Source organism: Balaenoptera physalus, assembly GCF_965194825.1.
Source record: "Balaenoptera physalus genome assembly, chromosome: 1".
NCBI classification, from domain to species: domain Eukaryota; kingdom Metazoa; phylum Chordata; class Mammalia; order Artiodactyla; family Balaenopteridae; genus Balaenoptera; species Balaenoptera physalus.
In genome coordinates this window covers 191,939,213-191,951,910 of record NC_138882.1, presented here as the reverse complement: position 1 = coordinate 191,951,910, position 12,698 = coordinate 191,939,213, and the positions used below count along the sequence as shown (strand labels likewise).

Here is a 12,698-nt window from a genome sequence, read left to right as displayed (position 1 = left end):
TCGGTTTTAAGTGTTTCCATGAAACCGGCCTCGGATTGCCTGGTGCAAATCATAGGAAGTTTTTATTAGATTCTGTACAGAAGATAAATGCTCAGTTGTCAAAAAAACTACAAACGGATCCCTGGCTCTGGGCTGGGTGGTGGTATGAAGGCAGAGCTCCCTCCACAGTGAACCCAGGGCCAAGCTGCTCATCAGGGCAGCAAACAGGCCTGGAGGCTAGACAAAGTGAGAGAGGGAGCCCCGGGCTCCAGGGGCCTCTGTTTGGGGTCCTCCCTCCTCTTTAATAATTTTGTAAAAACCAGGACTGGAGGGACTTCAGGGGACCATGCCTCCCTGCAAGTATTGCCATTGGATATGAAATACACAGATTGGATATAAAAACCCAAGGTGACAAATCGGCCGGCGGGGGGCGGGGAACAGTGGCTAACTGGCTACATCTGCCCCCATATCACATGTTGGTCCTTGAAGGCACAGCAGCATTGGCGAGGCAGGCCTCCCACGGCTGAGGCTGGACCGGAGCCCCCTGCCTTACTCACCTGTGGCCAGCTCCTCCCCCCAAGTTACCCCACAGCCAGAGACTGAAGGGGCCTCTGAAGGTGAGACAGAGCTGCGTAGTCCCCCCTGTTCTCCCAGCTCCCAGAGGCCTCTCTGGAGATGGGACCCTGTCTGGAGGGTGAGGAGACAGGCTTGGCCACCTGAGGGGCAGAGGCAGTGCTGCAATTCCAGGTTGCAGAGCAGGAGGGAAGAGGGGGTAGACCAGCTCCTTGCGGGCCCCGGAACCCCCTCCAGATCTTCACATGCAGGGGCCACTGCATGGAGGCAGGGGATGGAAGGAGACAGCCTCTGCATTCACCCCGGCCTCTCCAGCTCAAAGTCCACAGCTATTCCCGGGCTTCTCCTTAGCTTGAGTCTAGGGTCTTCCTCCATGCAAGACCCAGCAGGCCCTCCCCAGGGCCCATGGCCAAGCCCAGGCCTGCAAGAGGTCTGCCCAGCATGGAGAGCAAAGAAGACCCCTGCCCCAGGGTGGAGGAACTCTTACCAGGGACCAGGCCTTGGACCCAGAAGCTGCGAGGCCTCTAAGCCAAGATCCCTTCCTGGCCAGACCTGCACGGGTTGGGGGTGGGCACCAGGATAAGGAAGCCCGCTCCCCCTTTGCTTCAGTTTTCTCCACATGTACCCACGACCTTCATGGTGGGAGTCACAGAGGTGGCTGACATGGTGTGCATAGGCAATGGAGGCACAGTGATGAGGGTGGGATGTTAACAGCGGCCAAGGTGGGTGTGGTGCCCATGGTGATGGTGCAAAAGTGTTGTGCTTTAGCTCGGCTGGGGAGAGTTCTCAAGGGGGCCAGGGCCACTAAGTGTGGGAGGCCTCAGGCTTGGGGGCCACACCAGGCCCCTGAAAACTGGCCCCCACAAAGGACCCATGGAGGGTCCTCCACTACTCTTACTCCGTGTCCACTCGGTGGCGGCCGGGGCACACAGACCAGGAAACTTGTCCGCAGTCCTGAGCGTTAGCATGGTCACCTGCTCATTACAGATGCGGAAACCAAGGCAGAACAAGTCAGCAGGGAGACCTGCTCAGAGAACTTGGCTTGGGCTCTGAAGACCCCTGTGCTTACAGACCCTCTGTACCCCACCCCCTGAGGTGTGACAATTACGGTGCAGAGTGGGAAGCCGGGTGCAGTCTGGTGGCTCCTGCAGGGCTGGGCTTCGTTCCGTCCGGCGGTAGCCCCGTCTCCGGGCTCCCCCCCACCCCACGTCCCCAGCCCAGCTGCCCCGTGCGGAGCCCGCCTTTTCCCAAGCCCCAGCCTCACTCTGCCCGGAGATGCCCTGCCCAGAGGCTGGTCCGCGCCCAGTGTGGTCGTCCAGGGCGGGCGTTGCCCCTCCAGGCAATGGCCGCTTCCGGGGCAGCAGACAGCTCGCCCCGTCAGGGCTAGCGCAAGTCCAGGCGCCGCCGGCGGTCTCAGCGTAGCCTGCCCCGAGCCTGGGCCGGGTTAGGAGGGCATCTTTGGTGCTCTGGCCCCGTGGGTGGCCCGGCCCGCCTGGAGACTTGGGGAGGCGCCGGCGGGCCCTAAGACGCCGAACCCATCGAGTCCGAGTGCAGCGTGACGTAGCCCGACGACTCCGAGGGCGAGCTCAAGAAGCTGCTGGTGCTGCCGCCGCCGCCGCCCGCCGCGCGCAGGCCCCCGGGTTCGCCCCACGACGCGCTCAGGCCGGTCCGCAGGGTCCTGGGACGCGCGTGTGCGGCCGGGCGCGGCCCGGGGCTCCGTTGCGCGCCGCCGCCGCCGCCAGGGGGCGCCGCGTCCCCGCCGCGCTGGGCGCCGTCGCGGGGAAGGGCGCGGACGGGGAAGGGCCCCGGCAAGGCGGGTAGGCGGCGCAGGGCCTGCAGCTCCCGCTCGAAGGCGGTCAGCGCGAAGGCGTCGGGCAGCAGCGAGGCCGAGGCGCAGCGGGCGCCGGGCCCGGCGCGGCGGCGCGGGCTGCCGGGGGGCGAGCCGGGGGCGAGGCGCGGGCCGTCGTCCAGGGCCGGGGGGCGCAGCGACAGCAGGCTCTCGGCCGAGCGACGGCGCGGGCTGAAGGGGGGCGCGTCCTCCGCCATTAGGCCACCGCGGCGCCGGTCGGGCCCGCCGGGCAGCACCAGGGCGGCCAGGTCCTCGCCAGAGCCCCAGCGCGGTAGGAACGTGGGCAGCGGAACGGCGGCCCACACGTCCGCGTCGTCGTGGGAGAAGCGTCGCGTGGGCGGGACCTGTCAGGACCAAGGGGTTAACCTGGGCTGCCCTCCTGGAAAAGGGGGACCTAGCCTCCCCTCACCGAGCAGGGCCGCCTGAGGTCAGGGACCAGGCCTGGTCCAGGGCACCCTGGTTTGGAGCTGTGAGATCTGGGGCAAGAGATAATCTCTCCAAACCACAGTGTTGTCATCTGTAGCTTGGGTCAGTTGGGGAGAAGTCCGCTTGAGTAGGGTGCTGAGCCCCAAGGAAACAGCACAGGCACCAAATGGACCATCCTCCTAGAGCACCAGGGAACTTGGGCACAGGGGCTGGGTGCCCCCCATGGGTCCACCTGCACAGGCTCTGTGACCTGGGGCCAGCCCGTCTTGGGAGGATGAAAGCCAGACCCAGGAGCTGTGGCAGGCGTGAGACGGGCTCAGAGAGGAAAGGCCTTGGAGAGGCCTATTTGCGTCTCCAGCCCTGGCTGCCCCTACCTGCAGGTACTGCATCTTGTCGTCCTGCAAGGGCCGCGGAGGGCAGAACTGGGGCAGGTCCCCCTCCAGGGCAGAGAGCTCATACGTGGCCGTCCTGTCCAGGGCCACAAAGTCACCCCCATAGCTGTAGTCCAGGGAGCGGTCCAACACTAGGTCTGGGGGGATGCCACCTTCCAGGCTGGTTTCTGCAGGGCGGGGCAGAAGCTTAGGGCCATGGAAACTTGGGGGCATCCAGGAATGAGTCCCAGGGACCCCCAGAGACACACGCGGGGCTGGTGGGCTGGTTAACAGAAAAGGAGAAGGGTGGGGTCCTCTATTCAGATCCTGACTCTTCCACCTTTTAGTTGAGGGACTGGGGAAGTCACAGACCCTGAGCCAGTTTCCTCCTCTATGGGGGTGAGAACTAAATAGACACAAGGAGCTGACACTGCCTGGCAGGTGGCAAGGGCTCAGCCCAGGGTCACATTATTACTGCTGGCAGGGAGACAGGACCGGTCTACAGGAGCCCCGGGGCAGTTCGCCAGGACCCCTAAGGTTGGAAGCTCCACGAAACACACTCAGGCTGGAGTCCACAGCCACTCTGTTAACCAGAACGCCTGATTAACTGGAACCCTGGGGGCGGCCAAGCCATACAGGGGAATGCCCCGTGGGCCACCAGGCTTGGGTCCTTTAGGGGTTTAAGAACCTTTGGGGGAGAACAAGGGGGCTCTGACAGCTGTTACCCCGCGGACCCCCAGTGACCTCACCCAGGCGCCACTCTCCCTGGGGGGCATTCTCAGACCATCCTCACCGTCATCCGAGTCCTCATCGTTGGCCATGAGGGCCACGCACTTCTCCCAGACAGCCTTGAGGTCAGCGCGGTAGCGGTCGCAGGCCCAGAGGAATAGGGGCAGCAGCAGGGCCTGGGTCACTGAGCACCACAGCACACACAGTGCCATCCAGGGCGCCGAGGCGTCAGCCCGCAGGCTGCTGAAGCTCACCACCTGTGGGCACAGGGCTGGGCCTGGCACCCGGCAGGACCCCCATCCCCCAGCTTCCCTTCCCGGCCTCAGTGCTCCCACCTGTGGGGCAGGTCTGAGTGCCCACCTGCCGGAGGAGGGGGAGGGGGAGATGGAGGGGGAGGAGGAGGAGACGGACGAAGCTCTGGGCTCTTGGGCAGGAAAGAGACAGAGTGTGAGGGGAGAAGTCCCTGCCCACCGACAGCCGCTGGTGCCAAGATGAACAGTCACAGCCCCATGTGTGCATAGCCCTTCACAGTGCACCGGGTAGCACTGGGCATGGCCTCCCTCATTTCCCCCGTGACTGCCCAAGGAGGAGGAGGCGTGGATTACCATCCCCTTTTTCAGAGCCAGGTCTCAAGTCTCCCAGTTCAGGGACCTTTCTACCATCCCCGCTGCTCCACGGCTAGTGGCCTCCTTGGCCCTGCCCCTACTCTGAGGGTCTAGACCTCAGACCCCAGAGGTCTAGAATCAAAGCAGTTTCTGGGGGTCAGAGGATCCAACCAGGTGGCCTTTGGGTCACTGCCCAGGGACCCCTCATTCCTCTGCTCCCAGGAGAGTTCATGACCCCACTGAGTGACATAACTATTCCTCTTTCAGAGCAGAAGTGGGCATGATGCAGACATCATGTTGGTTCTTCCCTGCAAGCTGTGTGACCCTCAGAAAGATGCTAAACCTCTCTAGGGGTGTTTCCTCATCTGTGAAATGGGCCAAGAACACCCCACAGGGTGAGGTAAAGATTCCAGACACCGTACCAGGCCTGCAGCATGGAGTGGGTTCCACAAACGGCCCTGAAGAGAAGCTGGGGGGCCCTTCCCCCACTGCCGTTCCCATCTGGCTCTGCAATTTCACACATGCGCCGTCCCTCTATCAGCAAAGGGACTGGGGACACCAGGCCCCACTGCACACAGGAGGACTCTACCTGGGGGGTACCTGGCCCACTGAGGGTGGCGCAGAAGGTCACCCCTGACTATGAGGCTGCCACACCACCTGTCACTTTCTGGAGCTTGTGTCCTGCAGTGACTCCCTGCCCAGCTGCTAGGATGAAGCCTCTATCTGGTCCGTGCCCCTAGACCCTGCCCTGTCCAGCTCCATAGCCTTCAGGGGCTGGGCTGGAGCCCTATCAGTGGGAGGGCTTGTCTTTGAGTCCATTCTTGGGCTAGGCCTGGGGCACAGCCTCACAGACAGGACCCCAGGCAGCCTCGGTGGACCTTGGACCCTTGCTGGCAGGGTCTTCAGACCAGCCCTCACCTTGACCTTCCTCAGCTCCTGGGATCAAGTCCAACTCGCCAGCACACATTCAAGGCCTGCCCTGCCTCCCGATTCAGGATCAAAGCCAATTCTGCCACACCAAATCCCCCCTCTGTCCATCCTGGGACCTGGACCCACCAGGAAGCCTGTGGCATGTCACCCCACCTTCCATGCCCTCTGCATCAAATGGCTCTCACTCAGGTCAGGAGAGGAAAGTCCCCTGCCGTGTGACAAAAGACCCTGGTCTCTGCAGCCACCTGACATGGGTTCAGATCCCACCATGGATGCCCTGACTTTAGGCGGGTCGTTTGACCTCTCTGAAGTTCAGTTTCCACCTCTGTAAAATGGGGATGATGATGATGCCTCCTGAAAAGATGGGGCGTGAGGATTCAACCACCTCACGCCTGGAGCGCGCCCAGCCCCAGGGCTGCCCCAGAGCCCACGCCCCCCCCGCCGGGCTCACCCACCAGCACAGGGAAGCCCATGAGGCAGTCGTATATGACGACGATGGTGGCCACCAGGCCGGTGATCTGCAGCGAGGTCCTGGCGGGCTCGGAGCCGTCGATGGAGGAGCGGCGCTTGCCCTGCGCGTCCTCCACCACGATGGTGGGCACGGTGAAGGCGTGGCGGTCAGCCCGGCGCCCCACCTGCACCGCCAGCGTCTGGAAGAGGGCGATGGCCGTGCAGACCACGCCCATGGCCACGCTGCCGCCCACCAGCAGCAGGAAGCAGACGCCGAAGCCCAGGCCAATCTCAGCCACGATGAAGTGGCAGCCGTGGGTGTAGAAGCGCTCGCTCGTGTCGTGCCAGCCGACGGCGGGCAGCGCCGACAGGATGAAGGACACCATCCAGATGCCCATGACCGTGTGCACCGCCTGCTTCTTGGCGTTGCTTAGCCTGGCATGGGGCGGGGGCAGGACAGAGGGACCTGGCGTCACTCACAGGGTCTCTCCGCAGGCCCCTGGGGACCGGCAGAGGGTCCTCAACTGCCCCAGCCCCGCAGTCGGCACATCGTCACGTGTCCTTCTCACCGAGCCCCTCTGTACCGGACACTGTACACACCCATGTACACCTACACGCGCTCTCGCCCCTGCAACCCCAGCACAGCATGGGTGCGGCACACTGCACAGGGACCCTGTCCCCACACCGAGGGTACCTGTGCGCTCAGGCACCCACGTCCCCCTCTGCAAGGACACCAGCTGTTCAGGTGCACACGGGCACACGCCCAGGAACTCACCGGTAGTTGACGGGCCAGCGGACCATCCACATGCGGTGGTAGGAGAGGGAGGTGACGGAGAAGCAGGTGGCCAGGGTGAGGGTGTAGAAGGTGGAGACGAAGACCTTGCAGAGGCCCTCGTTCCACTCGTAGTCGGGGCGCTGGCGCCGCAGCTGCACCACGGCGTAGGTGGCGATGGGCACGGCCACGTTGAGCATGTGGGTGGCCGCGAGCGTGCACAGCAGGAACTCCAGGGGCTTCCACTTCTTCTGCTTGGCCCCCACGCTGAGGATGCCCCACGCGTTGGCCAGCAGGGAGAGGCCTCCGCAGGCCAGCCAGCCCACCGCGCTGCCGGGCAGCCGCCGCTCATCACTCATGGTGCCGACGGGAGCTGGCCGGCGGCTGGGACATCCTCCTCAAGCCAGGCCTCGGCTCAGAGCAGCAGCCCTCACACGTGGCGGCCTGGGGACACCAGGGGCCGTGAGCATCTGCAGTGGGTTCGGGGGGAGCCAAAGAGCTCTCAGTGACTCTCCCTTGGGCTCCGGCAGTGAAGCTCTTGGGGCTCTTGGGAGTGGGAGAAAGAGGGGGTCCCCGCATGCTCCACTGCCTGTCTGGTCCTGGCTTGGGCGGGGCTGCTTCGCCCTCCTCTCCCCTCTGTGGAGCCTCCTGGCTCCCAGGGGATGTATACAGGGATGCTCAATAAGTGCACATCCCCTCACCCCCACCTACTCCTGGTCAAGGTGCGGCATCTAGGCTTCCTTCCAGGCCGCCTGCATCCTCAGGGAAGCCGCCAGGCCGGGCCCAGGTGGGCGCTGTGCCGCGTGTGTACCTGGTCCTGTCCCAGAACCAGCCCTCTCACCATCAAACTCCCCAAATCCTCACGCAGCCCATGCGAGGCTCCCCCAGTGCATGCTGGGGGCCCTCACTTCCATTGGTCCCACTGCCTTTGGCCAATGAGGACACGCCTGGGGGATGAGTCCCCCGAACCTCCCCTGTGAGGAAGGGATGCTCTGGGGACCACTCTCGTGCCCACCTTGGGAAAGGGCGGCCTGCTTTACCCACGTCAGCCCCCAGCAGGCCTTCCATGGCCGTGCACACCTGGCAGGCCCTGGCACTACCCCGGGCTGGGGGGCACACTAAGCTCTAGCGCACTAGCCATGTGGCCCCAGCAAGGTCCCTGCACCCACGTCCTACTCTGAAACGGGGATGATGAGGCTTCCTCCAGGGGGAGGCTGGGGTGGACAGACGCCACATCTCTAATGCCTGGGGCAGGCCTGCTCTCACGCACGGTGGCTGCTCTGGATGCCATGGGCAGCATGGGACCGTAGCTAGTCCAGGGACCAGAACCTGCCCCCAAGGACAGCCTGTGGATAGGCAGGAACCAGGGACCTAGGACGCGGGGCAGGCCCCATCCTGCCAGTGGGCCAGGCGGTGAGTCCCCCTTCCCAGCTCGGCACGTCCCTGTGCAGAGCGCTGGCCGGTCCCTCTGATGCGAGGCCCCCCACAGCAGGCCCCTCTGGCCACAGTCTGGAGCAGGTGGCGTGGGGCACAAGTGCAGGGCTAAGTGCAGGTCTACCACGTACGCTGCCTACACTTGGGCCTTCTCACCCTCTAGCCTGTGTAATCTCATTGGCTGCAAATTTGTTGCCCCCAACACAGACACAGCCCCCCAGACACAGCCACATGATCCTTCAGGGACTGTTTCCAGCTTGGGGTGGACAGGCCATCGCAGGCCCCTGGCGCTCAGGACAGGGGAAGTGGCACCTCCCAGCCCGCTGCCAGGCTCCCCTGCTTGTCTTGTGCAGAGTGCGGCCTGAGCCCCATGGACACCAAAGGATCTGAGTCCTGATGGGTCTCATTCATCTCTGTGCCCCTGCAGTGGGCCTGCCCAGACCCCTGACCCAGAGGAGGAGTCTAATCTGGACCACACCAGTGCCCACTAAGGGCCTTTTAGTGGGGGCTGGGGGACTTCTGGGGCCAGGGAACTTCCTTCCCAAACATTAGGCTTCTGCTCGCAAAGCTGCCTCCCCTTCCCCACCCCAGACCCAGCGTGGGAGGTGAGGCGGCCCCGCTGAACCCTCCCCCAGCCGTTCCGGTGTCCAGCGAGCCTCCCTGACTTCAGCATACAGAGGCCACCCGGTGTGGGGTGAAGAGCTGTTAGGCTCCAGCTTTAGCGCCCCAGCCAGTCACGTGACTCAGCTGGGCCTCAGTTTTCTCATCTGTACGTAGACATGATAGTATCTACCTCGAGAAGTGTGTGGGTAGCCGGTAAGCTATGCCAGGGAAAGCGCTTAGAATGGAGCCAGGCACACAGTAAGTGCTCAATAAATGCTTGCCACGTAGATGTCTGTACCAAAGACCTCCCTGCTCACTGAGCTACGCTGTCTCTTCAAGACACTGAGCTCAGAGGTGTGCATGAGCCTCAGACCTGCACGCAGACGCACAGTCACCCCAGCCAGAACCTGGGACAGCCCAGCTTGGAGGGTAATGAGGCCACAGGGCTACACACAGCCAGGTGGGGTGTCTGGCAGCCTATCAGGGGTCCAGAGCGGGCAGAGTCTGCATGCTGCTGTGGGCCAGAGGCTTACATTATCAAACAGAAAACCGGATTCGGCATGCACCTGGTGGCCTGCCATCTATTTCTACTTGCATCGCGCCGCCTTGGCCGTCAGATTGGGAGGCCTTCCCTCGGAAGCCCAAGCAGGCTGTCTGACTCCTGTGACCCTGCGCCCGGCCCAGCCCACCCTGCCCACCTGTTGATTGCTGGTGCAGAGTGGTAGGGAAGGTGCCACAGGCTGCCACTGGTACAACCCTTCCTGGTGCCGGTTCTTCCCTGAGTCTAGCCGAGCAGTGTCTCACTGCAAGGAAAGGCCCTAGGTCTGTGGGCAGGAGAATGTGCCCTACAAGTAGAGGGAGGGGGCAATCCTCCTTCGGACAGGCACACTCCCCTCAGTTCGCACCCCCAGTGATCTTGTCTGAAGGACTGCCATCGTTCCCATTTTACAGATGGTTAAAGGGAGGTAACCAAGCTCTTAGGTTCCCGAGCCAGGATCCAAACTCCACCCGCCTGACATCAAAATCCTGATGTCTGAAACATTAAAATGCTCGGAAACTTGGCATTTTTTTGTTCCTTGAGCTGAGGTTGTCTTTCTGGGCCTCCTGCCCCTGCAAGATGGGTCCTACTGTCCCCACAGTGCAGATGGGAACACTGAGGCTCAGAGCCCAGTGCAGCACAGGGAGGAAGTATGAAGGCTGGCTTTGTGGACTCCTGAGCGTGGTGGTCCTGCGATGGGGGAGGAGTGTCACTGGGGTGGGGTGGAGAGCAAGGTCTCCAAATGCAGAGTGAGAGGGGGCTGGCTCTGCGGAAACAAGATGTCCCCCTTCCTCCAGGTTGGTGACACCTTCTGTACATTCTCAATCACAGGGAGCAGGGGACACTAGGGTCCAGACCCCAACATTCCAGGGGTGTTGCCGCCCCCTATTGGAAAGTTTCTCCCGCAGCCCACTCAGGCTCCGCAGCATTTCAGGACTGGGCTTCCCCCTCCGCCTGGATCCCGGAGACGCTCCCTGCCCCCACTCCCCCCAGGACACCGCAGTGCAGGCTGCAGGTGTGGCGGGCTTGGGACCCACCGGACTCTCTCCGCAGGGTCTGCGGGCGGGGCTCCGGCGTGACGTCGCGGCCCCGGGCCAATGAGGCCGCATGGCCCCCGGGCTCTATTGCGCAACAAAGAGAACCCAGAACTTGAAAGGATTCCCGGGCTCAGGCTGCCGCCCCCAGGCTGCTCTCCGCCGGCGCTGCTACCCATCAGTCCCGCAGGGCCCCGCTCGGCCGCCGCCCAGGGCGGAGCTCTCGGCGAGTAGCCTCACACATCTCCGCCACGCCCGCCCCCCACCCCCGCGGTCCCCGCTCCTCTGTCCTCCGATCCCCCGCCCGGCCAGGCGCGCGGTCCTGCCCCAGCGGGGCCCCCAGCTCTGCCCAGCCCCGAGGGCGCGTCCGAGCGTCGGCCGCGAGCCGAACGCTGACGGGACTGCGGTCCCGGACGCCTCCCGACTTACGCTGGGCAGCGGTGGGCCCGGGACCCCCAGACCGGCCATCCCCGCCCCCTGAAAGCAAGCCCCCCGGGGCGGCGCTGCCAGGCTCAGAAGAAGGGGCGGACCCCGGGGAAGTTACCCCGAAGGTCCCCAACTTGGGGGGAGGGGTGCACAGCCTTAAGCGGAGCCCTTGGCCATCGGACAGACCCCGTGACCGACCGACCACGGACAGCCCCTCCCCGCCCAAAGTCCTCCCGCCGGGGGTCCCCTGCCCGGCCGCCCCGGGGCCAGGGCGGAGGCGCTCACCCTGAATTCAGGCGCCCGGGGCTCCAGCTCGCTGCTCCCGCCTCCGGCTCCGGCTGCGGCTCCCGCGCCCCCGGGCCGAGCGCGGGCCGCCGAGGACCGCGTGGGTGGCCGGCGGCGGAGCGGCCAGCGGGCCGGGGCATCCTGGCGGCGGCCGCCCGTGGCCTGCGCGTTCCGCTCGTCTCGGTTCGGCCCCGCCGCCCCTCCCTCCCTCCCTCTTTTCCTCCCTCTTTTCCTCCCTCTCTCCCTCCCTCCCCTCGCGCCGCCGCCGCCGCCGCCGCCGCCGCGCTCCGATCCCGCCGCTCGGCTGGCTGCGCCCGGGCGGCCGGGGGCGGGGGGCGGAGCAGGGCGCAGGCCTCCGCGGGCGTCTCCACGCCGCCCCTCGGACCGCCCACCCCCTCCCCTCGGAGGCGCGGCCCGCCGCGTGTGTCTGTCTGTCCGCGCGTTTGTCTTGTACCCGCGGGGGCGCGCCCTCCGCACCCGCGCCTCCTGGCCGAAGCCCCCTAGGGTGGGCGGCGCCTCCCGCGACGCCTGGACCACGCTTGGGCCTCTCGCTGCCGACTCGGGTCTGTCCGTGCTCCCGGTCTGTCCATACTCCCGACGCCGGCTGCGAGCCTCCTGGGGAAGACATAGGCCAAAGGGGCCTGGGGCAGGAATGGACAGTGGGAACCTAAGGCCGGCGGTGGGGGGCTCAGGGAGGCCTTCCTGAAGGAAGTCACATCTAAGGTGAACTATAGGGGCGGGACGTAAGGAGGACTTGGGGGCCCTGAGGACTGGTGGCCTCTAGAAACTGCGGAGTCGTTCATGGGGGGGAGCCAGGGCAGGGAGAGGTGAGGTTGGGTCAGCTAAGGATTCAGACTTACCCTCGGGCCTTCGGGGGCGGGGGTTCCACCGCGGGAATCAAGTGAATGGACCACTGGGCCGCCAGGTGGTTGTCCCTCCCCCCATGGGCTCAGAAGTGTTCTCTGTGAAGCTGAGACCACGACCACGCAGCTGGGAGAGGCCAGGACCTGCGACCTGGCACCCCTGGCCCTCTCTCTTCCCTCCCTCAGGAGCTTGCCCTCCACTTAGCACTCCTAGCGGGGCACAGGCTGTCACCTCTAGGCTAGGTGGGGAAACCCATTAGTCCCCTTGATGGGGGTCTCTGGAGACCCAAGTCACAAGAGAGAGTGGCCTCTGGCATCCTGGCCTCCCATCCAGTCAGAGGATCCTGCCTGCCTCTTCTAGAAAGCCAGTGACCACACACACCCAGGACGAAAGGCTTCCAGAGTCACTCTGGGCTGCCCCGCAGGGCACTGTCCTGCCCCACAACCGGGAGCGTCCACAAGTGCCCAGCCCTGTGTCAGGAGGAAGGTGGGCATCTGCTCGGGACTGGACTCAACCAAATGCAGCCAGTGCTGCCTGTACCACTCCATAGCCTGGCTTCTGTGCCCACCTACACCATCTCCTCCGCACCCCAGAAACAGCTGGGGAGTTAGAAGCAGCTTTAGGGGGCCCAGAGTGAGTCTTGGGATCAGGTTTTTTTTTTTTTTGGCCGTGCTGCGCGGCACGTGGGATCTTCGTTCCCTGCCCAGGGATCAAACCCGCGCCCACTGCATTGGAAGCGTGGAGTCTTAACCACTAGACCCACTAGACTGCCAGGGAAGTCCCCAGGATCAGTCTCATGAGACAAAAGTAAAAGTGTTTGTATAGCAAGA

General features: G+C 64.4%; 1 protein-coding gene across 6 annotated transcripts; it reads right to left on the bottom strand.

The window, feature by feature from the left end:
* Nucleotides 1-43: 43 nt before the first annotated feature.
* On the bottom strand, nucleotides 44-11,209 carry GPR153 (G protein-coupled receptor 153). 6 transcript variants are annotated; one of them, XM_082424885.1, is made up of 7 exons: nucleotides 11,005-11,209; nucleotides 7,386-7,501; nucleotides 6,688-7,154; nucleotides 5,918-6,347; nucleotides 3,992-4,184; nucleotides 3,202-3,386; nucleotides 44-2,745 (listed from the first exon to the last, which is right to left on the bottom strand). In XM_082424885.1, the coding sequence occupies exons 3-7, from the start codon at nucleotides 7,041-7,043 to the stop codon at nucleotides 2,074-2,076; spliced, it is 1,836 nt and encodes a 611-aa protein (XP_082281011.1). In that variant the 5' UTR covers nucleotides 7,044-7,154; nucleotides 7,386-7,501; nucleotides 11,005-11,209; the 3' UTR covers nucleotides 44-2,073. The 6 variants fall into 6 exon arrangements, with proteins under 6 accessions (XP_082281011.1, XP_082281009.1, XP_082281013.1 ...); XM_082424883.1 differs by lacking the exon at nucleotides 7,386-7,501; XM_082424887.1 differs by lacking the exon at nucleotides 7,386-7,501 and having other exon boundaries at nucleotides 6,688-7,128.
* Between the last annotated feature and the right edge of the window lie 1,489 nt (nucleotides 11,210-12,698).

Excerpts from the sequence above, each read along its gene's own strand:
- GPR153 (XM_082424885.1), bottom strand. The coding sequence starts at position 7,043 with ATGAGTGATGAGCGGCGGCTGCCCGGCAGCGCGGTGGGCTGGCTGGCC. Across the intron at positions 4,185-5,917 it reads TCATGGGCTTCCCTGTGCTG|GTGGTGAGCTTCAGCAGCCT; the intron begins GTGGGTGAGCCC and ends CTGTGCCCACAG. Across the intron at positions 2,746-3,201 it reads ACAAGATGCAGTACCTGCAG|GTCCCGCCCACGCGACGCTT; the intron begins GTAGGGGCAGCC and ends TGGTCCTGACAG.